Source organism: Penaeus vannamei, unplaced genomic scaffold (assembly GCF_042767895.1).
Source record: "Penaeus vannamei isolate JL-2024 unplaced genomic scaffold, ASM4276789v1 unanchor60, whole genome shotgun sequence".
In the NCBI taxonomy this organism is placed as follows: Eukaryota; Metazoa; Arthropoda; class Malacostraca; order Decapoda; family Penaeidae; genus Penaeus; species Penaeus vannamei.
The window spans coordinates 23,124-50,000 of NW_027213064.1; the positions used below are offsets into that span (position 1 = coordinate 23,124).

Below are 26,877 nucleotides of genomic sequence, written 5' to 3' on the forward strand. Positions count from 1 at the left end.
AATCCTCCAACTCACCTCCAATCCCGGCGCTCCGTCGAACCCGCGCTCGCCCTTCGCCCCCACTCGACCCATGTCCCCGGGGCCTCCAGGATAACCCTTTAGTCCCTCACAGGCTTAGGCCACGCCCCCCTCCAGCCCCTCACAGGCTTAGGCCACGCCCCCCTCCAGCCCCTCACAGGCTTAGGCCACGCCCCCCTCCAGCCCCTCACAGGCTTAGGCCACGCCCCCCTCCAGCCCCTCACAGGCTTAGGCCACGCCCCCCTCCAGCTCCTCACAGGCTTAGGCCACGCCCCCCTCCAGCCCCTCACAGGCTTAGGCCACGCCCCCCTCCAGCCCCTCACAGGCTTAGGCCACGCCCCCCTCCAGCCCCTCACAGGCTTAGGCCACGCCCCCCTCCAGCTCCTCACAGGCTTAGGCCACGCCCCCCTCCAGCCCCTCACAGGCTTAGGCCACGCCCCCCTCCAGCCCCTCACAGGCTTAGGCCACGCCCCCCTCCAGCCCACTAAACAAAATCCCCCAAAATCCTCAAAAAAATCCCCCCCCAAATCCTCCAACTCACCTCCAATCCCGGCGCTCCGTCGAACCCGCGCTCGCCCTTCGCCCCCACTCGACCCATGTCCCCGGGGCCTCCAGGATAACCCTTTAGTCCCTGTCGGCCGGGCACGGAGAGCCCCGGGGGCCCGTCGGGTCCTCTCTCGCCCGTGGCTCCTATGTTGCCCACTTCAGCCACGCCCCCCTCCAGCCCCTCACAGGCTTAGGCCACGCCCCCCTCCAGCCCCTCACAGGCTTAGGCCACGCCCCCCTCCAGCCCCTCACAGGCTTAGGCCACGCCCCCCTCCAGCCCCTCACAGGCTTAGGCCACGCCCCCCTCCAGCCCCTCACAGGCTTAGGCCACGCCCCCCTTTAGTCCCTCACAGGCTTAGGCCACGCCCCCCTCCAGCCCCTCACAGGCTTAGGCCACGCCCCCCTCCAGCCCCTCACAGGCTTAGGCCACGCCCCCCTCCAGCCCCTCACAGGCTTAGGCCACGCCCCCCTCCAGCCCCTCACAGGCTTAGGCCACGCCCCCCTCCAGCCCCTCACAGGCTTAGGCCACGCCCCCCTCCAGCCCACTAAACAAAATCCCCCAAAATCCTCAAAAAAATCCCCCCCCAAATCCTCCAACTCACCTCCAATCCCGGCGCTCCGTCGAACCCGCGCTCGCCCTTCGCCCCCACTCGACCCATGTCCCCGGGGCCTCCAGGATAACCCTTTAGTCCCTCACAGGCTTAGGCCACGCCCCCCTCCAGCCCCTCACAGGCTTAGGCCACGCCCCCCTCCAGCCCCTCACAGGCTTAGGCCACGCCCCCCTCCAGCCCCTCACAGGCTTAGGCCACGCCCCCCTCCAGCCCACTAAACAAAATCCCCCAAAATCCTCAAAAAAATCCCCCCCCAAATCCTCCAACTCACCTCCAATCCCGGCGCTCCGTCGAACCCGCGCTCGCCCTTCGCCCCCACTCGACCCATGTCCCCGGGGCCTCCAGGATAACCCTTTAGTCCCTCACAGGCTTAGGCCACCCCCCCCCCCCGCCCCTCACAGGCTTAGGCCACGCCCCCCTCCAGCCCCTCACAGGCTTAGGCCACGCCCCCCTCCAGCCCCTCACAGGCTTAGGCCACGCCCCCCTCCAGCCCCTCACAGGCTTAGGCCACGCCCCCCTCCAGCCCCTCACAGGCTTAGGCCACGCCCCCCTCCAGCCCCTCACAGGCTTAGGCCACGCCCCCCTCCAGCCCCTCACAGGCTTAGGCCACGCCCCCCTCCAGCCCCTCACAGGCTTAGGCCACGCCCCCCTCCAGCCCACTAAACAAAATCCCCCAAAATCCTCAAAAAAATCCCCCCCCCAAATCCTCCAACTCACCTCCAATCCCGGCGCTCCGTCGAACCCGCGCTCGCCCTTCGCCCCCACTCGACCCATGTCCCCGGGGCCTCCAGGATAACCCTTTAGTCCCTCACAGGCTTAGGCCACGCCCCCCTCCAGCCCCTCACAGGCTTAGGCCACGCCCCCCTCCAGCCCCTCACAGGCTTAGGCCACGCCCCCCTCCAGCCCCTCACAGGCTTAGGCCACGCCCCCCTCCAGCCCCTCACAGGCTTAGGCCACGCCCCCCTCCAGCCCCTCACAGGCTTAGGCCACGCCCCCCTCCAGCCCCTCACAGGCTTAGGCCACGCCCCCCTCCAGCCCCTCACAGGCTTAGGCCACGCCCCCCTCCAGCCCCTCACAGGCTTAGGCCACGCCCCCCTCCAGCCCCTCACAGGCTTAGGCCACGCCCCCCTCCAGCCCCTCACAGGCTTAGGCCACGCCCCCCTCCAGCCCCTCACAGGCTTAGGCCACGCCCCCCTCCAGCCCCTCACAGGCTTAGGCCACGCCCCCCTCCAGCCCCTCACAGGCTTAGGCCACGCCCCCCTCCAGCCCCTCACAGGCTTAGGCCACGCCCCCCTCCAGTCCCTCACAGGCTTAGGCCACGCCCCCCTCCAGCCCCTCACAGGCTTAGGCCACGCCCCCCTCCAGCCCCTCACAGGCTTAGGCCACGCCCCCCTCCAGCCCCTCACAGGCTTAGGCCACGCCCCCCTCCAGCCCCTCACAGGCTTAGGCCACGCCCCCCTCCAGCCCCTCACAGGCTTAGGCCACGCCCCCCTCCAGCCCCTCACAGGCTTAGGCCACGCCCCCCTCCAGCCCACTAAACAAAATCCCCCAAAATCCTCAAAAAAATCCCCCCCCCAAATCCTCCAACTCACCTCCAATCCCGGCGCTCCGTCGAACCCGCGCTCGCCCTTCGCCCCCACTCGACCCATGTCCCCGGGGCCTCCAGGATAACCCTTTAGTCCCTCACAGGCTTAGGCCACGCCCCCCTCCAGCCCCTCACAGGCTTAGGCCACGCCCCCCTCCAGCCCCTCACAGGCTTAGGCCACGCCCCCCTCCAGCCCCTCACAGGCTTAGGCCACGCCCCCCTCCAGCCCCTCACAGGCTTAGGCCACGCCCCCCTCCAGCCCCTCACAGGCTTAGGCCACGCCCCCCTCCAGCCCCTCACAGGCTTAGGCCACGCCCCCCTCCAGCCCCTCACAGGCTTAGGCCACGCCCCCCTCCAGCCCACTAAACAAAATCCCCCAAAATCCTCAAAAAAATCCCCCCCCAAATCCTCCAACTCACCTCCAATCCCGGCGCTCCGTCGAACCCGCGCTCGCCCTTCGCCCCCACTCGACCCATGTCCCCGGGGCCTCCAGGATAACCCTTTAGTCCCTCACAGGCTTAGGCCACGCCCCCCTCCACCCCCTCACACGCTTAGGCCACGCCACCCTCCAGCCCCTCACAGGCTTAGGCCACGCCCCCCTCCAGCCCCTCACAGGCTTAGGCCACGCCCCCCTCCAGCCCCTCACAGGCTTAGGCCACGCCCCCCTCCAGCCCCTCACAGGCTTAGGCCACGCCCCCCTCCAGCCCCTCACAGGCTTAGGCCACGCCCCCCTCCAGCCCCTCACAGGCTTAGGCCACGCCCCCCTCCAGCCCCTCACAGGCTTAGGCCACGCCCCCCTCCAGCCCACTAAACAAAATCCCCCAAAATCCTCAAAAAAATCCCCCCCCAAATCCTCCAACTCACCTCCAATGCCGGCGCTCCGTCGAACCCGCGCTCGCCATTCGCCCCCACTCGACCCATGTCCCCGGGGCCTCCAGGATAACTCTTTAGTCCCTCACAGCCTTAGGCCACGCCCCCCTCCAGCCCCTCACAGGCTTAGGCCACGCCCCCCTCCAGCCCCTCACAGGCTTAGGCCACGCCCCCCTCCAGCCCCTCACAGGCTTAGGCCACGCCCCCCTCCAGCCCCTCACAGGCTTAGGCCACGCCCCCCTCCGGCCCCTCACAGGCTTAGGCCACGCCCCCCTCCAGCCCCTCACAGGCTTAGGCCACGCCCCCCTCCAGCCCCTCACAGGCTTAGGCCACGCCCCCCTCCAGCCCCTCACAGGCTTAGGCCACGCCCCCCTCCAGCCCCTCACAGGCTTAGGCCACGCCCCCCTCCAGCCCCTCACAGGCTTAGGCCACGCCCCCCTCCAGCCCACTAAACAAAATCCCCCAAAATCCTCAAAAAAATCCCCCCCAAATCCTCCAACTCACCTCCAATCCCGGCGCTCCGTCGAACCCGCGCTCGCCCTTCGCCCCCACTCGACCCATGTCCCCGGGGCCTCCAGGATAACCCTTTAGTCCCTCACAGGCTTAGGCCACGCCCCCCTCCAGCCCCTCACAGGCTTAGGCCACGCCCCCCTCCAGCCCCTCACAGGCTTAGGCCACGCCCCCCTCCAGCCCCTCACAGGCTTAGGCCACGCCCCCCTCCAGCCCCTCACAGGCTTAGGCCACGCCCCCCTCCAGCCCACTAAACAAAATCCCCCAAAATCCTCAAAAAAATCCCCCCCCAAATCCTCCAACTCACCTCCAATCCCGGCGCTCCGTCGAACCCGCGCTCGCCCTTCGCCCCCACTCGACCCATGTCCCCGGGGCCTCCAGGATAACCCTTTAGTCCCTCACAGGCTTAGGCCACGCCCCCCTCCAGCCCCTCACAGGCTTAGGCCACGCCCCCCTCCAGCCCACTAAACAAAATCCCCCAAAATCCTCAAAAAAATCCCCCCCCAAATCCTCCAACTCACCTCCAATCCCGGCGCTCCGTCGAACCCGCGCTCGCCCTTCGCCCCCACTCGACCCATGTCCCCGGGGCCTCCAGGATAACCCTTTAGTCCCTCACAGGCTTAGGCCACGCCCCCCTCCAGCCCCTCACAGGCTTAGCCCACGCCCCCCTCCAGCCCCCCACAGGCTTAGGCCACGCCCCCCTGCAGCCCCTCACAGGCTTAGGCCACGCCCCCCTCCAGCCCCTCACAGGCTTAGGCCACGCCCCCCTCCAGCCCCTCACAGGCTTAGGCCACGCCCCCCTCCAGCCCACTAAACAAAATCCCCCAAAATCCTCAAAAAAATCCCCCCCCAAATCCTCCAACTCACCTCCAATCCCGGCGCTCCGTCGAACCCGCGCTCGCCCTTCGCCCCCACTCGACCCATGTCCCCGGGGCCTCCAGGATAACCCTTTAGTCCCTCACAGGCTTAGGCCACGCCCCCCTCCCGCCCCTCCCAGGCTTAGGCCACGCCCCCCTCCAGCCCCTCACAGGCTTAGGCCACGCCCCCCTCCAGCCCCTCACAGGCTTAGGCCACGCCCCCCTCCAGCCCCTCACAGGCTTAGGCCACGCCCCCCTCCGGCCCCTCACAGGCTTAGGCCACGCCCCCCTCCAGCCCCTCACAGGCTTAGGCCACGCCCCCCTCCAGCCCCTCACAGGCTTAGGCCACGCCCCCCTCCAGCCCCTCACAGGCTTAGGCCACGCCCCCCTCCAGCCCCTCACAGGCTTAGGCCACGCCCCCCTCCAGCCCCTCACAGGCTTAGGCCACGCCCCCCTCCAGCCCACTAAACAAAATCCCCCAAAATCCTCAAAAAAATCCCCCCCCAAATCCTCCAACTCACCTCCAATCCCGGCGCTCCGTCGAACCCGCGCTCGCCCTTCGCCCCCACTCGACCCATGTCCCCGGGGCCTCCAGGATAACCCTTTAGTCCCTCACAGGCTGAGGCCACGCCCCCCTCCAGCCCCTCACAGGCTTAGGCCACGCCCCCCTCCAGCCCCTCACAGGCTTAGGCCACGCCCCCCTCCAGCCCCTCACAGGCTTAGGCCACGCCCCCCTCCAGCCCCTCACAGGCTTAGGCCACGCCCCCCTCCAGCCCCTCACAGGCTTAGGCCACGCCCCCCTCCAGCCCCTCACAGGCTTAGGCCACGCCCCCCTCCAGCCCACTAAACAAAATCCCCCAAAATCCTCAAAAAAATCCCCCCCCAAATCCTCCAACTCACCTCCAATCCCGGCGCTCCGTCGAACCCGCGCTCGCCCTTCGCCCCCACTCGACCCATGTCCCCGGGGCCTCCAGGATAACCCTTTAGTCCCTCACAGGCTTAGGCCACGCCCCCCTCCAGCCCCTCACAGGCTTAGGCCACGCCCCCCTCCAGCCCACTAAACAAAATCCCCCAAAATCCTCAAAAAAATCCCCCCCCAAATCCTCCAACTCACCTCCAATCCCGGCGCTCCGTCGAACCCGCGCTCGCCCTTCGCCCCCACTCGACCCATGTCCCCGGGGCCTCCAGGATAACCCTTTAGTCCCTGTCGGCCGGGCACGGAGAGCCCCGGGGGCCCGTCGGGTCCTCTCTCGCCCGTGGCTCCTATGTTGCCCACTTCAGCCACGCCCCCCTCCAGCCCCTCACAGGCTTAGGCCACGCCCCCCTCCAGCCCCTCACAGGCTTAGGCCACGCCCCCCTCCAGCCCCTCACAGGCTTAGGCCACGCCCCCCTCCAGCCCCTCACAGGCTTAGGCCAAGCCCCCCTCCAGCCCCTCACAGGCTTAGGCCACGCCCCCCTCCAGCCCCTCACAGGCTTAGGCCACGCCCCCCTCCAGCCCCTCACAGGCTTAGGCCACGCCCCCCTCCAGCCCCTCACAGGCTTAGGCCACGCCCCCCTCCAGCCCCTCACAGGCTTAGGCCACGCCCCCCTCCAGCCCCTCACAGGCTTAGGCCACGCCCCCCTCCAGCCCACTAAACAAAATCCCCCAAAATCCTCAAAAAAATCCCCCCCCAAATCCTCCAACTCACCTCCAATCCCGGCGCTCCGTCGAACCCGCGCTCGCCCTTCGCCCCCACTCGACCCATGTCCCCGGGGCCTCCAGGATAACCCTTTAGTCCCTCACAGGCTTAGGCCACGCCCCCCTCCAGCCCCTCACAGGCTTAGGCCACGCCCCCCTCCAGCCCCTCACAGGCTTAGGCCACGCCCCCCTCCAGCCCCTCACAGGCTTAGGCCACGCCCCCCTCCAGCCCCTCACAGGCTTAGGCCACGCCCCCCTCCAGCCCCTCACAGGCTTAGGCCACGCCCCCCTCCAGCCCCTCACAGGCTTAGGCCACGCCCCCCTCCAGCCCCTCACAGGCTTAGGCCACGCCCCCCTCCAGCCCACTAAACAAAATCCCCCAAAATCCTCAAAAAAATCCCCCCCCAAATCCTCCAACTCACCTCCAATCCCGGCGCTCCGTCGAACCCGCGCTCGCCCTTCGCCCCCACTCGACCCATGTCCCCGGGGCCTCCAGGATAACCCTTTAGTCCCTGTCGGCCGGGCACGGAGAGCCCCGGGGGCCCGTCGGGTCCTCTCTCGCCCGTGGCTCCTATGTTGCCCACTTCAGCCACGCCCCCCTCCAGCCCCTCACAGGCTTAGGCCACGCCCCCCTCCAGCCCCTCACAGGCTTAGGCCACGCCCCCCTCCAGCCCCTCACAGGCTTAGGCCACGCCCCCCTCCAGCCCCTCACAGGCTTAGGCCACGCCCCCCTCCAGCCCACTAAACAAAATCCCCCAAAATCCTCAAAAAAATCCCCCCCCAAATCCTCCAACTCACCTCCAATCCCGGCGCTCCGTCGAACCCGCGCTCGCCCTTCGCCCCCACTCGACCCATGTCCCCGGGGCCTCCAGGATAACCCTTTAGTCCCTCACAGGCTTAGGCCACGCCCCCCTCCAGCCCCTCACAGGCTTAGGCCACGCCCCCCTCCAGCCCTTCACAGGCTTAGGCCACGCCCCCCTCCAGCCCCTCACAGGCTTAGGCCACGCCCCCCTCCAGCCCCTCACAGGCTTAGGCCACGCCCCCCTCCAGCCCCTCACAGGCTTAGGCCACGCCCCCCTCCAGCCCCTCACAGGCTTAGGCCACGCCCCCCTCCAGCCCACTAAACAAAATCCCCCAAAATCCTCAAAAAAATCCCCCCCCAAATCCTCCAACTCACCTCCAATCCCGGCGCTCCGTCGAACCCGCGCTCGCCCTTCGCCCCCACTCGACCCATGTCCCCGGGGCCTCCAGGATAACCCTTTAGTCCCTCACAGGCTTAGGCCACGCCCCCCTCCAGCCCCTCACAGGCTTAGGCCACGCCCCCCTCCAGCCCCTCACAGGCTTAGGCCACGCCCCCCTCCAGCCCACTAAACAAAATCCCCCAAAATCCTCCAAAAAATCCCCCCCCAAATCCTCCAACTCACCTCCAATCCCGGCGCTCCGTCGAACCCGCGCTCGCCCTTCGCCCCCACTCGGCCCATGTCCCCGGGGCCCCCAGGATAACGCTTTAGTCCCACACAGGCTTAGGCCACGCCCCCCCCCAGCCCCTCACAGGCTTAGGCCCCGCCCCCCTCCAGCCCGTCACAGGCTTAGGCCGCGCCCGCCTCCAGCGCACTAAACAAAATCCTCAAAAAAATCCCCCCCCAAATCCTCCAACTCACCTCCAATCCCGGCGCTCCGTCGAACCCGCGCTCGCCCTTCCCCCCCACTCGACCCATCTCCCCGGGGCCTCCCGGATAACCCTTTACTCCCTCACAGGCTTAGGGCAAGCCCCCCCCCAGCCCCTCACAGGCTTAGGCCACGCCCCCCTCCAGCCCCTCACAGGCTTAGGCCACGCCCCCCTCCAGCCCCTCACAGGCTTAGGCCACGCCCCCCTCCAGCCCCTCACAGGCTTAGGCCACGCCCCCCTCCAGCCCACTAAACAAAATCCCCCAAAATCCTCAAAAAAATCCCCCCCCAAATCCTCCAACTCACCTCCAATCCCGGCGCTCCGTCGAACCCGCGCTCGCCCTTCGCCCCCACTCGACCCATGTCCCCGGGGCCTCCAGGATAACCCTTTAGTCCCTCACAGGCTTAGGCCACGCCCCCCTCCAGCCCCTCACAGGCTTAGGCCACGCCCCCCTCCAGCCCCTCACAGGCTTAGGCCACGCCCCCCTCCAGCCCCTCACAGGCTTAGGCCACGCCCCCCTCCAGCTCCTCACAGGCTTAGGCCACGCCCCCCTCCAGCCCACTAAACAAAATCCCCCAAAATCCTCAAAAAAATCCCCCCCCAAATCCTCCAACTCACCTCCAATCCCGGCGCTCCGTCGAACCCGCGCTCGCCCTTCGCCCCCACTCGACCCATGTCCCCGGGGCCTCCAGGATAACCCTTTAGTCCCTCACAGGCTTAGGCCACGCCCCCCTCCAGCCCCTCACAGGCTTAGGCCACGCCCCCCTCCAGCCCCTCACAGGCTTAGGCCACGCCCCCCTCCAGCCCCTCACAGGCTTAGGCCACGCCCCCCTCCAGCCCCTCACAGGCTTAGGCCACGCCCCCCTCCAGCCCCTCACAGGCTTAGGCCACGCCCCCCTCCAGCCCCTCACAGGCTTAGGCCACGCCCCCCTCCAGCCCACTAAACAAAATCCCCCAAAATCCTCAAAAAAATCCCCCCCCAAATCCTCCAACTCACCTCCAATCCCGGCGCTCCGTCGAACCCGCGCTCGCCCTTCGCCCCCACTCGACCCATGTCCCCGGGGCCTCCAGGATAACCCTTTAGTCCCTCACAGGCTTAGGCCACGCCCCCCTCCAGCCCCCCACAGGCTTAGGCCCCGCCCGCCCCCAGCCCCTCACAGGCTTAGGCCACGCCCCCCTCCAGCCCCTCACAGGCTTAGGCCACGCCCCCCTGCAGCCCCTCACAGGCTTAGGCCACGCCCCCCTCCAGCCCACTAAACAAAATCCCCCAAAATCCTCAAAAAAATCCCCCCCCAAATCCTCCAACTCACCTCCAATCCCGGCGCTCCGTCGAACCCGCGCTCGCCCTTCGCCCCCACTCGACCCATGTCCCCGGGGCCTCCAGGATAACCCTTTAGTCCCTGTCGGCCGGGCACGGAGAGCCCCGGGGGCCCGTCGGGTCCTCTCTCGCCCGTGGCTCCTATGTTGCCCACTTCAGCCACGCCCCCCTCCAGCCCCTCACAGGCTTAGGCCACGCCCCCCTCCAGCCCCTCACAGGTGTAGGACACGCCCCCCCCCAGCCCATCACAGCCTTAGGCCACGCCCCCCTCCAGCCCCTCACAGGCTTAGGCCCCGGCCCCCTCCAGCCCCTCTCAGGCTTAGGCCACGGGCCCTCCAGGCCCTCACAGGCCTAGGCCACGCCCCCCTCCAGCCCACTAAACAAAATCCCCCAAAATCCTCAAAAAAATCCCCCCCCAAATCCTCCAACTCACCTCCAATCCCGGCGCTCCGTCGAACCCGCGCTCGCCCTTCGCCCCCACTCGACCCATGTCCCCGGGGCCTCCAGGATAACCCTTTAGTCCCTCACAGGCTTAGGCCACGCCCCCCTCCAGCCCCTCACAGGCTTAGGCCACGCCCCCCTCCAGCCCCTCACAGGCTTAGGCCACGCCCCCCTCCAGCCCCTCACAGGCTTAGGCCACGCCCCCCTCCAGCCCCTCACAGGCTTAGGCCACGCCCCCCTCCAGCCCCTCACAGGCTTAGGCCACGCCCCCCTCCAGCCCACTAAACAAAATCCCCCAAAATCCTCAAAAAAATCCCCCCCCAAATCCTCCAACTCACCTCCAATCCCGGCGCTCCGTCGAACCCGCGCTCGCCCTTCGCCCCCACTCGACCCATGTCCCCGGGGCCTCCAGGATAACCCTTTAGTCCCTCACAGGCTTAGGCCAACCCCCCCTCCAGCCCCTCACAGGCTTAGGCCACGCCCCCCTCCAGCCCCTCACAGGCTTAGGCCACGCCCCCCTCCAGCCCCTCACAGGCTTAGGCCACGCCCCCCTCCAGCCCCTCACAGGCTTAGGCCACGCCCCCCTCCAGCCCACTAAACAAAATCCCCCAAAATCCTCAAAAAAATCCCCCCCCAAATCCTCCAACTCACCTCCAATCCCGGCGCTCCGTCGAACCCGCGCTCGCCCTTCGCCCCCACTCGACCCATGTCCCCGGGGCCTCCAGGATAACCCTTTAGTCCCTCACAGGCTTAGGCCACGCCCCCCTCCAGCCCCTCACAGGCTTAGGCCACGCCCCCCTCCAGCCCCTCACAGGCTTAGGCCACGCCCCCCTCCAGCCCCTCACAGGCTTAGGCCACGCCCCCCTCCAGCCCCTCACAGGCTTAGGCCACGCCCCCCTCCAGCCCCTCACAGGCTTAGGCCACGCCCCCCTCCAGCCCACTAAACAAAATCCCCCAAAATCCTCAAAAAAATCCCCCCCCAAATCCTCCAACTCACCTCCAATCCCGGCGCTCCGTCGAACCCGCGCTCGCCCTTCGCCCCCACTCGACCCATGTCCCCGGGGCCTCCAGGATAACCCTTTAGTCCCTCACAGGCTTAGGCCACGCCCCCCTCCAGCCCCTCACAGGCTTAGGCCACGCCCCCCTCCAGCCCCTCACAGGCTTAGGCCACGCCCCCCTCCAGCCCCTCACAGGCTTAGGCCACGCCCCCCTCCAGCCCACTAAACAAAATCCCCCAAAATCCTCAAAAAAATCCCACCCCAAATCCTCCAACTCACCTCCAATCCCGGCGCTCCGTCGAACCCGCGCTCGCCCTTCGCCCCCACTCGACCCATGTCCCCGGGGCCTCCAGGATAACCCTTTAGTCCCTCACAGGCTTAGGCCACGCCCCCTCCAGCCCCTCACAGGCTTAGGCCACGCCCCCCTCCAGCCCACTAAACAAAATCCCCCAAAATCCTCAAAAAAATCCCCCCCCAAATCCTCCAACTCACCTCCAATCCCGGCGCTCCGTCGAACCCGCGCTCGCCCTTCGCCCCCACTCGTCCCATGTCCCCGGGGCCTCCAGGATAACCCTTTAGTCCCTCACAGGCTTAGGCCACGCCCCCCTCCAGCCCCTCACAGGCTTAGGCCACGCCCCCCTCCAGCCCCTCACAGGCTTAGGCCACGCCCCCCTCCAGCCCCTCACAGGCTTAGGCCACGCCCCCCTCCAGCCCCTCACAGGCTTAGGCCACGCCCCCCTCCAGCCCCTCACAGGCTTAGGCCACGCCCCCCTCCAGCCCACTAAACAAAATCCCCCAAAATCCTCAAAAAAATCCCCCCCCAAATCCTCCAACTCACCTCCAATCCCGGCGCTCCGTCGAACCCGCGCTCGCCCTTCGCCCCCACTCGACCCATGTCCCCGGGGCCTCCAGGATAACCCTTTAGTCCCTCACAGGCTTAGGCCACGGCCCCCGCCAGCCCCTCACAGGCTTAGGCCACGCCCCCCTCCAGCCCCTCACAGGCTTAGGCCACGCCCCCCTCCAGCCCCTCACAGGCTTAGGCCACGCCCCCCTCCAGCCCCTCACAGGCTTAGGCCACGCCCCCCTCCAGCCCGTCACAGGCTTAGGCCACGCCCCCCTCCAGCCCCTCACAGGCTTAGGCCACGCCCCCCTCCAGCCCCTCACAGGCTTAGGCCACGCCCCCCTCCAGCCCCTCACAGGCTTAGGCCACGCCCCCCTCCAGCCCACTAAACCAAATCCCCCAAAATCCTCAAAAAAATCCCCCCCCAAATCCTCCAACTCACCTCCAATCCCGGCGCTCCGTCGAACCCGCGCTCGCCCTTCGCCCCCACTCGACCCATGTCCCCGGGGCCTCCAGGATAACCCTTTAGTCCCTCACAGGCTTAGGCCACGCCCCCCTCCAGCCCCTCACAGGCTTAGGCCACGCCCCCCTCCAGCCCCTCACAGGCTTAGGCCACGCCCCCCTCCAGCCCCTCACAGGCTTAGGCCACGCCCCCCTCCAGCCCCTCACAGGCTTAGGCCACGCCCCCCTCCAGCCCCTCACAGGCTTAGGCCACGCCCCCCTCCAGCCCCTCACAGGCTTAGGCCACGCCCCCCTCCAGCCCCTCACAGGCTTAGGCCACGCCCCCCTCCAGCCCCTCACAGGCTTAGGCCACGCCCCCCTCCAGACCCTCACAGGCTTAGGCCACGCCCCCCTCCAGCCCACTAAACAAAATCCCCCAAAATCCTCAAAAAAATCCCCCCCCAAATCCTCCAACTCACCTCCAATCCCGGCGCTCCGTCGAACCCGCGCTCGCCCTTCGCCCCCACTCGACCCATGTCCCCGGGGCCTCCAGGATAACCCTTTAGTCCCTCACAGGCTTAGGCCACGCCCCCCTCCAGCCCCTCACAGGCTTAGGCCACGCCCCCCTCCAGCCCCTCACAGGCTTAGGCCACGCCCCCCTCCAGCCCCCCACAGGCATAGGCCACGCCCCCCACCAGCCCCTCACAGGCTTAGGCCTCGCCCCCCTACAGCCCCTCACAGGCTTAGGCCACGCCCCCCTCCAGACCCTCACAGGCTTAGGCCACGCCCCCCTCCAGCCCACTAAACCAAATCCCCCAAAATCCTCAAAAAAATCCCCCCCCAAATCCTCCAACTCACCTCCAATCCCGGCGCTCCGTCGAACCCGCGCTCGCCCTTCGCCCCCACTCGACCCATGTCCCCGGGGCCTCCAGGATAACCCTCCAGCCCCTCACAGGCTTAGGCCACGCCCCCCTCCAGCCCCTCACAGGCTTAGGCCACGCCCCCCTCCAGCCCCTCACAGGCTTAGGCCACGCCCCCCCCCAGCCCCTCACAGGCTTAGGCCCCGCCCCCCTCCAGCCCCTCACAGGCTTAGGCCACGCCCCCCTCCAGCCCCTCACAGGCTTAGGCCACGCCCCCCTCCAGCCCCTCACAGGCTTAGGCCACGCCCCCCTCCGGCCCCTCACAGGCTTAGGCCACGCCCCCCTCCAGCCCCTCACAGGCTTAGGCCACGCCCACCTCCAACCCACTAAACAAAATCCCCCAAAATCCTCAAAAAAATCCCCCCCCAAATCCTCCAACTCACCTCCAATCCCGGCGCTCCGTCGAACCCGCGCTCGCCCTTCGCCCCCACTCGACCCATGTCCCCGGGGCCTCCAGGATAACCCTTTAGTCCCTCACAGGCTTAGGCCACGCCCCCCTCCAGCCCCTCACAGGCTTAGGCCACGCCCCCCTCCAGCCCACTAAACAAAATCCCCCAAAATCCTAAAAAAAATCCCCCCCCAAATCCTCCAACTCACCTCCAATCCCGGCGCTCCGTCGAACCCGCGCTCGCCCTTCGCCCCCACTCGACCCATGTCCCCGGGGCCTCCAGGATAACCCTTTAGTCCCTCACAGGCTTAGGCCACGCCCCCCTCCAGCCCCTCACAGGCTTAGGCCACGTCCCCCTCCAGCCCCTCACAGGCTTAGGCCACGCCCCCCTCCAGCCCCTCACAGGCTTAGGCCACGCCCCCCTCCAGCCCCTCACAGGCTTAGGCCACGCCCCCCTCCAGCCCCTCACAGGCTTAGGCCACGCCCCCCTCCAGCCCCTCACAGGCTTAGGCCACGCCCCCCTCCAGCCCACTAAACCAAATCCCCCAAAATCCTCAAAAAAATCCCCCCCCAAATCCTCCAACTCACCTCCAATCCCGGCGCTCCGTCGAACCCGCGCTCGCCCTTCGCCCCCACTCGACCCATGTCCCCGGGGCCTCCAGGATAACCCTTTAGTCCCTCACAGGCTTAGGCCACGCCCCCCTCCCCCCCCTCACAGGCTTAGGTCACGCCCCCCTCCAGCCCCTCACAGGCTTAGGCCACGCCCCCCTCCAGCCCCTCACAGGCTTAGGCCACGCCCCCCTCCAGCCCCTCACAGGCTTAGGCCACGCCCCCCTCCAGCCCACTAAACAAAATCCCCCAAAATCCTCCAAAAAATCCCCCCCCCAAATCCTCCAACTCACCTCCAATCCCGGCGCTCCGTCGAACCCGCGCTCGCCCTTCGCCCCCACTCGACCCATGTCCCCGGGGCCTCCAGGATAACCCTTTAGTCCCTGTCGGCCGGGCACGGAGAGCCCCGGGGGCCCGTCGGGTCCTCTCTCGCCCGTGGCTCCTATGTTGCCCACTTCAGCCACGCCCCCCTCCAGCCCCTCACAGGCTTAGGCCACGCCCCCCTCCAGCCCCTCACAGGCTTAGGCCACGCCCCCCTCCAGCCCCTCACAGGCTTAGGCCACGCCCCCCTCCAGCCCCTCACAGGCTTAGGCCACGCCCCCTCCAGCCCCTCACAGGCTTAGGCCACGCCCCCCTCCAGCCCCTCACAGGCTTAGGCCACGCCCCCCTCCAGCCCCTCACAGGCTTAGGCCACGCCCCCCTCCAGCCCCTCACAGGCTTAGGCCACGCCCCCCTCCAGCCCCTCACAGGCTTAGGCCACGCCCCCCTCCAGCCCACTAAACAAAATCCCCCAAAATCCTCAAAAAAATCCCCCCCCAAATCCTCCAACTCACCTCCAATCCCGGCGCTCCGTCGAACCCGCGCTCGCCCTTCGCCCCCACTCGACCCATGTCCCCGGGGCCTCCAGGATAACCCTTTAGTCCCTCACAGGCTTAGGCCACGCCCCCCTCCAGCCCCTCACAGGCTTAGGCCACGCCCCCCTCCAGCCCCTCACAGGCTTAGGCCACGCCCCCCTCCAGCCCCTCACAGGCTTAGGCCACGCCCCCCTCCAGCCCCTCACAGGCTTAGGCCACGCCCCCCTCCAGCCCACTAAACAAAATCCCCCAAAATCCTCAAAAAAATCCCCCCCCAAATCCTCCAACTCACCTCCAATCCCGGCGCTCCGTCGAACCCGCGCTCGCCCTTCGCCCCCACTCGACCCATGTCCCCGGGGCCTCCAGGATAACCCTTTAGTCCCTCACAGGCTTAGGCCACGCCCCCCTCCAGCCCCTCACAGGCTTAGGCCACGCCCCCCTCCAGCCCCTCACAGGCTTAGGCCACGCCCCCCTCCAGCCCCTCACAGGCTTAGGCCACGCCCCCCTCCAGCCCCTCACAGGCTTAGGCCACGCCCCCCTCCAGCCCACTAAACAAAATCCCCCAAAATCCTCAAAAAAATCCCCCCCCAAATCCTCCAACTCACCTCCAATCCCGGCGCTCCGTCGAACCCGCGCTCGCCCTTCGCCCCCACTCGACCCATGTCCCCGGGGCCTCCAGGATAACCCTTTAGTCCCTCACAGGCTTAGGCCACGCCCCCCTCCAGCCCCTCACAGGCTTAGGCCACGCCCCCCTCCAGCCCCTCACAGGCTTAGGCCACGCCCCCCTCCAGCCCCTCACAGGCTTAGGCCACGCCCCCCTCCAGCCCCTCACAGGCTTAGGCCACGCCCCCCTCCAGCCCCTCACAGGCTTAGGCCACGCCCCCCTCCAGCCCACTAAACAAAATCCCCCAAAATCCTCAAAAAAATCCCCCCCCAAATCCTCCAACTCACCTCCAATCCCGGCGCTCCGTCGAACCCGCGCTCGCCCTTCGCCCCCACTCGACCCATGTCCCCGGGGCCTCCAGGATAACCCTTTAGTCCCTCACAGGCTTAGGCCACGCCCCCCTCCAGCCCCTCCCCGGCTTAGGCCACGCCCCCCTCCAGCCCACTAAACAAAATCCCCCAAAACCCTCAAAAAAACCCCCCCCCAAATCCTCCAACCCACCTCCAATCCCGGCGCTCCGTCGAACCCGCGCTCGCCCTTCGCCCCCACTCGACCCATGTCCCCGGGGCCTCCAGGATAACCCTTTAGTCCCTCACAGGCTTAGGCCACGCCCCCCTCCAGCCCCTCACAGGCTTAGGCCACGCCCCCCTCCAGCCCCTCACAGGCTTAGGCCACGCCCCCCTCCAGCCCCTCACAGGCTTAGGCCACGCCCCCCTCCAGCCCCTCACAGGCTTAGGCCACGCCCCCCTCCAGCCCACTAAACAAAATCCCCCAAAATCCTCAAAAAAATCCCCCCCCAAATCCTCCAACTCACCTCCAATCCCGGCGCTCCGTCGAACCCGCGCTCGCCCTTCGCCCCCACTCGACCCATGTCCCCGGGGCCTCCAGGATAACCCTTTAGTCCCTGTCGGCCGGGCACGGAGAGCCCCGGGGGCCCGTCGGGTCCTCTCTCGCCCGTGGGTCCGATGTTGCCCACTATGCCAGTTAAACCGCGGGGGCCGAGGGGTCCTGTGGGTGGGAAAGAGAGGGGGTGAGTGTGGGGTGTGGGGGATGATTGGGGGGAGAGGGGGAGAGGGGTGGTGAGTGTGGGGTGTGGGGGAGAGAGGGGGAGTGGGGGTGATGAGTGGGGTGGGTGGGGGAGGGGGTGTGGGCGAGAGAGGGGGAGAGGGGTGTGTGGGGGAGAGCGTGATGAGTGGGGATGTGGGGGAGGGGGGAAGGGGGGGAGAGGAAGAGAGGAGAAGAGGAATTCTAAATAAATAAATAAAATAAAATAGATACACCAGATATACCAGTTAAACCGCGGGGGCCGAGGGGTCCTGTGGGGGGAGAGAGAGGGGGTGAGTGGGGTGAGTTTGGGGGGAGAGGGGGTGTGGGGGAGAGAGGGGGTGAGTGTGGGGTGTGGGGGAGATGGGGGAAAGAGAGAGGGTGAGTGGGGTGACTGTGGGGGGGAGAGGGGGTGTGGGGGGTCATGAGAAGGGGAGGGGGTGGTGAGTGTGGGGTGTGGGGGAGAGGGGGGTGAGTGTGCGGGTGATGAGAAGGGGAGGGGGTGGTGAGTGGGGTGGGTGGGGGAGGGGAGAGGGGGCTGTGGGGGGGAGAGAGAGGGGTGATGAGTGGGGGAGAGAGTGGGGGTGAGTGGGGTGATGAGAAGGGGAGGGGGTGGTAAGTGGGGTGGGTGGGGGAGGAGGTGTGGGGGAGAGAGGGGGAAGGGGGGATGATTGGGGGGAGAGGGGGGGTGAGTGTGGGGTGTGGGGGAGGGGGGTGGGGAAGGGGGGGGAGAGGAAGAGAGGAGAAGAGGAATAAATAATAAGACAGGAAAAATTATGGGGTGTGAGAGAAGAAGAAGAAGAAGAAGAAGAGAAGAAGAAGAAGAAGAAGAAGAAGAAGAGAGAGTAATGTGTAAATAAAGGAATTCTAAAAAAAAACAAAAATAAAATATATAAAAACTGGCAACTCAAATCGTAATCTGGAACACTGATTAAAGAAAAAAGAAGAAAAATCAATAACAAAAATGGAAAATAATGGGGTGTAAGAGAAGAAGAAATAATGAAGAAGAAGAGGAAGAGGAAGAGGAGAGAAGAATGCGTAAATAAAGGAATATATAAAAAAAAAGAAAAGACATAATTGGCAACTTTACCCGCAATCTGCAATACTCTGATTAAAAATAAATAAATAAATAAATAAATAAAAACAAAATAGTAGTTGTAGCAGTAGTAATAGTGGTAGTAATAGGAATTTTAATAGTCCTAGCAGTAGTAATAGGAATTTTAATACTTATATTAGTAGTAATAATAGTACAAGTAGTAGTAGTAATAGGAAATTTAATACTTTTAGTAGTAGTAGTCCTAGCAGTAGCAATAGTAGTAGTAATAGGAATGTAAATACTTTTAGTAGTAGTAATAATAGTAAAATCAATAGTAATATGAATCTTAATACTTTTGGTAGTAGTAGTAATAGGAACTTTAATACTTTTTAGTAGTAACAGTAGTAGTTCTACTAGTAATAGGAATTTTAATACTTTTAATAGTAGTAATAGGAGTTCTAGAAGTCCTAGCAGTAGCAATAGTAGTAGTAATAGGAATTTCAACACTTTTAATAGTAGCAATAATAGTAGAAGTAGTAGTAATAGGGAACTTTAATACTTTTAGTAGTAGCAATAATAGTAATAGTGTTAGTAATATGAATTTTAATACTTTTAGTAGTAGTATTAGTAGTAGTAATAGTAGTAGGAATTTCAATACTTTTAATAGTAGTAATAGGAGTTCTAGTAGTCCTAGCAGTAGCAATAGTAGTAGTAATAGGAATTTTAATACTTTTAGTAGTAGTAATAATAGTAAAAACAATAGTAATATGAATTTTAATACTTTTAGTAGTAGTAGTAATAGGAATTTTAATACTTTTAGTAGCAATAGGAATTTTAATACTTTTAATAGTAGTTTTAGGAGTTCTAGTAGTCCTAGCAGTAGCAATAGTAGTAGTAATAGGAATTTTAATACTTTTAGTAGTAGTAATAATAGTAAAAACAATAGTAATATGAATTTTAATACTTTTAGTAGTAGTAGTAATAGGAATTTTAATACTTTTAGTAGCAATAGGAATTTTAATACTTTTAATAGTAGTTTTAGGAGTTCTAGTAGTCCTAGCAGTAGCAATAGTAGTAGTAATAGGAATTTCAATACTTTTAAAAGTAGCAATAATAGTAGAAGTAGTAGTAATAGGGAACTTTAATACTTTTAGTAGTAGCAATAATAGTAATAGTGGTAGTAATATGAATTTAATAATTTTAGTAGTAGTAGTAATAGGAATTTTAATACTTTTAATAGTAATAGTAGTAGTTCTATTATTAGTAATAGGAATTTCAATACTTTTAATAGTAGCAATAATAGTAGAAGTAGTAGTAATAGGAATATTAATACTTTTAGTAGTAGTAGTAATAGGAATATTAATACCTTTAGTAGCAATAGGAATTTTAATACTTTTATTAGTAGTAATAGGAGTTCTAGTAGTCCTAGCAGTAGCAATAGTAGTAGTAATAGGGATTTCAATACTTTTAATAGTAGCAATAATAGTATAAGTAGTAGTAATAGGGAACTTTCATACTTTTAGTAGTAGCAATAATAGTAATAGTGGTAGTAATATGAATTTAATAATTTTAGTAGTAGTAGTAATAGGAATTTTAATACTTTTAATAGTAATAGTAGTAGTTCTATTATTAGTAATAGGAATTTCAATACTTTTAATAGTAGCAATAATAGTAGAAGTAGTAGTAATAGGAATATTAATACTTTTAGTAGTAGTAGTAATAGGAATATTAATACCTTTAGTAGCAATAGGAATTTTAATACTTTTAATAGCAGTAATAGGAGTTCTAGTAGTCCTAGCAGTAGCAATAGTAGTAGTAATACGAATCTCAATACTTTTAATAGTAGCAATAATAGTAGAAGTAGTAGTAATAGGGAACTTTAATACTTTTAGTAGTAGCAATAATAGTAATAGTGGTAGTAATATGAATTTTAATACATCTAGTAGTAGTAGTAATAGGAATTTTAATACTTTCTAGTAGTAACAGTAGTACTTCTACTAGTAGTAATAGGAATTTTAATACTTTTAATAGTAGTAATAGGAGTTCTAGTAGTCCTGGCAGTAGCAATAGTAGTAGTAATACGAATCTCAATACTTTTAATAGTATTTTTCGAAGTAGAAGTCTCACCCTTTTCTCCCGGTTCGCCTTTCGAGAGCAGCTGGTACAAGCCTCCGTCCTTGTCGATGATCTGGCCGTCTCTGCCACGTAATCCGGGGGCGCCGCGCTCTCCCTTCTGGCCTCTGGGAAAGGGAGCGTTGTGATAAAGATGATAAAGGGGGAGGGGCGATAAGAAGGGAGCGTTGTGATAAAGTTTATAAAGAATGATAAGAAGGGACCGTTGTGATAAAGATGAGAAAGGGGGAGGGGCGATAAAGAAGGTGGGAGAGGGATAAAGATGGAAGGAGGGAAAATGAAGAGAAAAAGAGAGAGTTGTGATAAAGACCCTGGGACGCCGCGCTCTCCCTTCTGGCCTCTGGAAAAGGGAGCGTTGTGATAAAGATGATAAAGGGGGCGGGGCGATGAAGATGATAAAGGGGGAGGGGCAATAAAGATGATAAAGGGGGAGGAGCGATAAGAGGATAAAGGGGGAATGGGAGAGGGGGTGATAACAAGGGAGGATTGGGATAAAGATGGAGGAAAGGGAAAGAGACGATTAGCCGCGCTCTCCCTTCTGTCCTCTGGAAAAGGGAGCGTTGTGATAAAGATGATAAAAGGGGCGGGGCGATGGAGATGGTGGGAGAGGGAGCGTTGTGATAAAGATGATAAAAGGGGGAGGAGCGATAAGAAGGGAGGATGATGAATTGGGATAAAAATGGAGGGAGGGAAGATGAAGAGAAAAAGAGAGAGTTGTGATAAAGACCCTGGGGCGCCGCGCTCTCCCTTCTGTCCTCTGGAAAAGGGAGCGTTGTGATAAAGATGATAAAAGGGGTGGGGCGATGAAGATGATAAAGGGGGAGGGGCAATAAAGATGATAAAGGGGGAGGAGCGATAAGAGGATAAAGGGGGAATGGGAGAGGGGGTGATAACAAGGGAGGATTGGGATAAAGATGGAGGATAGAGACGATCAGCCGCGCTCTCCCTTCTGTCCTCTGGAAAAGGGAGCGTTGTGATAAAGATGATAAAGGGGGCGGGGCGATGGAGATGGTGGGAGAGGGAGCGTTGTGATAAAGATGATAAAAGGGGAGGGGTGATAAAGAAGGTGGGAGAGGGATAAAGATGGAAGGAGGGAAAATGAGGGGAAAAAGAGAGAGTTGTGATAAAGACCCTGAGGCGCCGCGCTCTCCCTTCTGTCCTCTGGAAAAGGGAGCGTTGTGATAAAGTTTATAAAGGGGGCGGGGCGATAAGAAGGGAGCGTTGTGATAAAGTTTATAAAAGGGGCGGGGCGATGGAGATGGTGGGAGAGGGAGAGGTGTGATAAAGATGGAGGGAGGGTAAATGAGGAGAAAAAGAGAGAGTTGTGATAAAGACCCTGGGGCGCCGCGCTCTCCCTTCTGTCCTCTGGAAAAGGGAGCGTTGTGATAAAGTTTATAAAGGGGGCGGGGCGATAAAGATGGTGGGAGAGGGATAAAGATGGAAGGAGGGAAAATGAGGGGAAAAAGAGAGAGTTGTGATAAAGACCCTGGGGCGCCGCGCTCTCCCTTCTGTCCTCTGGAAAAGGGAGCGTTGTGATAAAGATGATAAAAGGGGCGGGGCTATGAAGATGATAAAGGGGGAGGGGCGATAAAGATGGTGGGAGAGGGATAAAGATGGAAGGAGGGAAAATGAGGAGAAAAAGAGAGAGTTGGGATAAAGACCCTGGGGCGCCGCGCTCTCCCTTCTGGCCTCTGGAAAAGGGAGCGTTGTGATAAAGATGATAAAAGGGGCGGGGCGATGAAGATGATAAAGGGGGAGGGGCGATGGAGATGGTGGGAGAGGGAGCGTTGTGATAAAGTTGATAAAGGGGGCGGGGCGATGAAGAACGATAAGAAGAGAGAGGTGTGATAAAGATGGATGGAGGGAATAATGAAGGGGGAGGGGCAATAAAGATGATAAAGGGGGAGGAGCGCTCTCCCTTCTGTCCTCTGGAAAGGGAGCGTTGTGATAAAGTTTATAAAGGGGGCGGGGCGATGGAGATGGTGGGAGAGGGAGCGTTGTGATAAAGATGAGAAAGGGGGAGGGGCGATAAGAAGATGGTGGAGGAAGTGGGATAAAGCTGGAGGGAGGGAAGATGAGGAGAAAAAGAGAGAGTTGTGATGAAGACCCTGGGGCGCCGCGCTCTCCCTTCTGTCCTCTGGAAAAGGGAGCGTTGTGATAAAGTTTATAAAGGGGGCGGGGCGATAAGAAGGGAGCGTTGTGATAAAGTTTATAAAAGGGGCGGGGCGATGGAGATGGTGGGAGAGGGAGAGGTGTGATAAAGATGGAGGGAGGGTAAATGAGGAGAAAAAGAGAGAGTTGTGATAAAGACCCTGGGGCGCCGCGCTCTCCCTTCTGTCCTCTGGAAAAGGGAGCGTTGTGATAAAGTTTATAAAGGGGGCGGGGCGATAAAGATGGTGGGAGAGGGATAAAGATGGAAGGAGGGAAAATGAGGGGAAAAAGAGAGAGTTGTGATAAAGACCCTGGGGCGCCGCGCTCTCCCTTCTGTCCTCTGGAAAAGGGAGCGTTGTGATAAAGATGATAAAGGGGGCGGGGCGATGAAGATGATAAAGGGGGAGGGGCGATAAGAAGGGAGGAGGAGGAAGTGGGATAAAGATGGAGAAGGGAAGGGAAGGGAAGATGAGGAGAAAAAGAGAGAGTTATGATGAAGATGGGGGAAGGGAGCGTTGTGATAAAGATGATGAAGGGGGAGGGGCGATAAAGAACGATAAGAAGAGAGAAGTGTGATAAAGATGGATGAAGGGAAGAGGAGGATAAGAAGGAAGAGTTGTGATAAAGATTATAAAGAATGATAAGAAGGGAGCGTTGTGATAAAGATGATAAAAGGGGAGGGGCGATAAGAAGGGAGGAGGATGAATTGGGATAAAAATGGATGAAGGGATGAGGAGGAGAAGGGAGAATTGGGATAAAGATGGGGGAAGGGAGAATATGGGTAAAGATGGAGGGAAAGGGAGAGGTGGGATAAAGATGATAAAGAACGATAAGAAGGAAGAGGTGGGATAAAGATGATAAAGAACGATAAGAAGGAAGAGGTGGGATAAAGATGATAAAGAACGATAAGAAGGGAGAGTTGTGATAAGAAGGGAATGGGATAAAGATGGAGGGAAGGGAGAATTGGGATAAGAAGGGAATGGGATAAAGATGGAGGGAAGGGAGAATTGGGATAAAATTGGAGGAAAAGAAAAGAAACTATAAGGGAGGGATGTGATAAAGCTGGATAAGGAAAAGAGGATGATAAGAAGGGAGCGTTGTGATAAAGATGACAAAGAACGATAAGAAGAGAGAGGTGTGATAAAGATGGAGGGAAAGGGAAAGGTGTGATAAAGATGGAAGCAAGGGAAAGGGAGAATTGGGATAAACATGGATGGAGGAAAGAGACGATCAGAAGAGAGTGATAGAGGTGGAAGAGAGGGATAATTGTGATAAATGAGGAAGAAAAGAAAAGAAACTGGGGAGGGGTGTGATAAAGATGGAGGAAGGGAAGAGAGGATAAGAAGAGAGGATGGTGATAAAGATGGAGGAAAGGGAAGGGGGCGATAAGAAGGGAGGGGAGATAAAGATGGTGGAAAGGGAAGAGGATGATAAGGGAGGATTGGGATAAAGATGGAGGAAGGAAAGAGACAAAGAGAGAAGAGAGAGAGAGAGATAAAGAAGAGGAAGAAGAGAGACGAAGAGAGAAGAAGAGAGGAGAGAGAGAGGTGATAAAGAGGGTGGATAGCAAAATTATGAAAAAGATGGTGGATAGGAAAATCATGATAAAGATGGTGGAAAGAAAAATCATAATAAAGATGGTGGATAGGAAAATCATGATAAAGATGGTGGATAGGAAAATCATGATAAAGATGGTGAATAGAAAAATCATAATAAAGATGGTAGATAGAAAAATCATGATAAAGATGGTGGATAGGAAAATCATGATAAAGATGGTGGATAGAAAAATCATGATAAAGATGGTGGATAGGAAAATCATGATAAAGATGGTGGATAGGAAAATCATGATAAAGATGGTGGATAGAAAAATCATGATAAAGATGGTGGATAGGAAAATCATGATAAAGATGGTGGATAGGAAAATCATGATAAAGATGGTGGATAGAAAAATCATGATAAAGATGGTGGATAGGAAAACAAATCAACAATGAATTAAATTGAACCTATAAATAAATCAATTAACTTATATAAAAGTAAACAGAATAATTAGCTAATTGTCTCATTAACAAACAATTTATCAACTCATTAATCAGCTAATTAGTCAAATAGTCATCTGATTAATTAATGAAGTCCTGAATTAATTAAGATCTGAATCAACTAATTAATTACTCAACTGAATAAATCAGTCTCTGAATTAATTAATCCCTGAATCAAAAAATCAATTATTTAATCAACTGAATTAATTAATTAACTCCCGTATTAATTAACACCTGAATCAACTAATTAATCAATTACTCAACTTATGAAGTAATTAAACCATATTTAATGAATAAATAATTATATCAACCCCTGAATTAATTAAATCTTGATCTAATTAGTGAATCAATTAACTCCCGCATTAATTAATTAAATAACGAATTAATTACCCAAATGACCTAAAATGAATTAATTAAATAACGAATTAATTAATTAATGAATGAATTAATTAACGAATGAATGAATTAACGAATGAATTAATTAACGAATGAATGAATTAACGAATGAATGAATTAACGAATGAATTAATTAACGAATGAATGAATTAACGAATGAATGAATTAAATAATGAATGAATTAAAGAATGAATGACTTAAAGAATGAATGAATGATTGAATTAATTAATGAATTAAAGAATGAATGAATGAATTAACGAATTAATTAATTAACGAATTAATTAATTAACGAATTAATTAATTAACGAATTAATTAATTAACGAATTAATTAATTAACGAATTAATTAATTAACGAACGAATTAATTAACGAATCAATTAATTAACGAACGAATTAATTAACGAATGAATTAATTAACGAATGAATTAATTAAAGAATGAATTAACGAATCAATTAATTTTATATCAATTTTAATATTATAATAATTTTATATCAATTTTAATATTATAATAATTTTATATCAATTTTAATATCATAATAATTTTATATCAATTTTAATATAATAATTTTATAATTTTAATATTATAATGATTTTATAATTTTAATATTATAATAATTTCATATCAATTTTATTATCATAATAATTTTATATCAATCTTAATCAATTAATTAATGATCATCAATTAACCACTCACTTCCGGCCGTCGTCTCCCGGGATGAATCAACGAATCAATTAACGAATGAATTAAAGAATGAATGAATGATTGAATTAACTAATGAATGAATAAATGAATGAATGAATTAAAGAATGAATGAATTAAATAATGAATGATTGAATTAATTAATGAATGAAAGAATGAATGAATTAATTAATTAATGAATGAATGAATTAATTAATGAATTAAAGAATGAATGAATTAAAGAATGAATGAATTAACGAATGAATGAATAAAAGAATGAATGAATAAAAGAATGAATGAATTAAATAATGAATGAATTAACGAATTAATTAATTAACGAATTAATTAACGAATTAATTAACGAATTAATTAATTAACGAATGAAAACGAATCAATTAACGAATCAATTAATTTTATATCAATTTTAATATTATAATACTTTTATATCAATCTCAATCAATTAATTAATAATCATCAATTAACCACTCACTTCCGGCCGTCGTCTCCCGGGATGGGCGTGCCCTTGGGCGGGGAGAAGCCGTTGCGCCCGGGAAGGCCGTCGACGCCCGTCAGGCCCTCCTCGCCTTGCTCGCCCTGGAGGGAAGGGAAGGGAAGGAAGGGGAGGGAGGGAAGGGAAGGGGTGGGTGGGGTGGGAGGGGTGTGTGAAAGGGGTGGGTGGGTGGGGTGGGAGAGGGTGGGGTGGAGAGGGAAGGGGGAAGGGAGAAGGGTGGGGTGGGTGGGTGGGTGGGAGTGAAGGAGGTGAGGGAGGGATGGGTGGGTGTGGTGGGTGGGAAGGGAGGGAAGGGAGGGAGAGGAGGGATGGGTGGGGAGGGAGGGGAGAAGGGGTGAGGGTGGGAAGGGGTGGGTGGGGTGGGAAGGGGAAGGGGTGGGAGGGAGGGGTAGGAGGGAAGGGAGGGGGAGGGGTGAGGAGTGGGAAGGGAGGGGGAAGGGGTAGGAGGGGGAAGGGAGAGGGGTGGGGGGAGAGGGGAGGGAAGGGGGTGGGGGAGGGGGTAGGAGGGGGAGGGAAGGGGATGGGGGAGGGGGTAGGAGGGGGAAGGGAGAGGGGTGGGAGTGAGGGAGAAGGGAGGGGTGCGGAGGGGGTGAGGGGGAGGGGTTTAAGGAGAAGAAGAGGATAAGGGAAAATGGAAGGAGGAAGAGGGAGAGGGAAAATATTTTGTTTAATTTGTGTACTTGAGAAATTTAGGATATATATATATATATATATATATATATATATATATATATATATATATATATATATATATATATATATTCTCACTTGACTGTTTCTAACTTCGAATGATCCATACATAACCCAGAATGACCTTTCATGACCTCAAGTAATCCCTTATGCCATTCCATGACCTCTGAGATCCCATGACCTCATTTGACCTTACATAACCCTCTCTGACCTCCCCTGACCCCTGAATAACCCTATCTGACCTCCCTTGACCCCTTAATATGCCTATCTGACCTCCTTTGACCCCTGAATAACCCTATCTGACCTCCTTTGACCCCTGAATAACCCTATTTGACCTCCTTTGACCCCTGAATAAGCATATCTGACCTATGACCCCTGAATA

At 57.1% G+C, this 26,877-nt stretch overlaps 1 protein-coding gene across 1 annotated transcript in view; it reads right to left on the minus strand.

Moving 5' to 3' along the window:
• Window positions 1-21: 21 nt before the first annotated feature.
• LOC138860873 (collagen alpha-1(IV) chain-like) overlaps window positions 22-26,877 on the minus strand; it is a gene marked incomplete at both ends in the record, with an annotated part of 46,408 nt that continues 19,552 nt past the window's right edge. Inside the window, 9 exon segments of the mRNA XM_070119333.1 lie at window positions 22-84; window positions 560-745; window positions 6,112-6,201; window positions 7,098-7,187; window positions 9,655-9,744; window positions 14,594-14,683; window positions 16,633-16,826; window positions 20,026-20,138; window positions 25,785-25,888. Coding sequence (XP_069975434.1) covers window positions 22-84; window positions 560-745; window positions 6,112-6,201; window positions 7,098-7,187; window positions 9,655-9,744; window positions 14,594-14,683; window positions 16,633-16,826; window positions 20,026-20,138; window positions 25,785-25,888 — 1,020 coding nt within the window.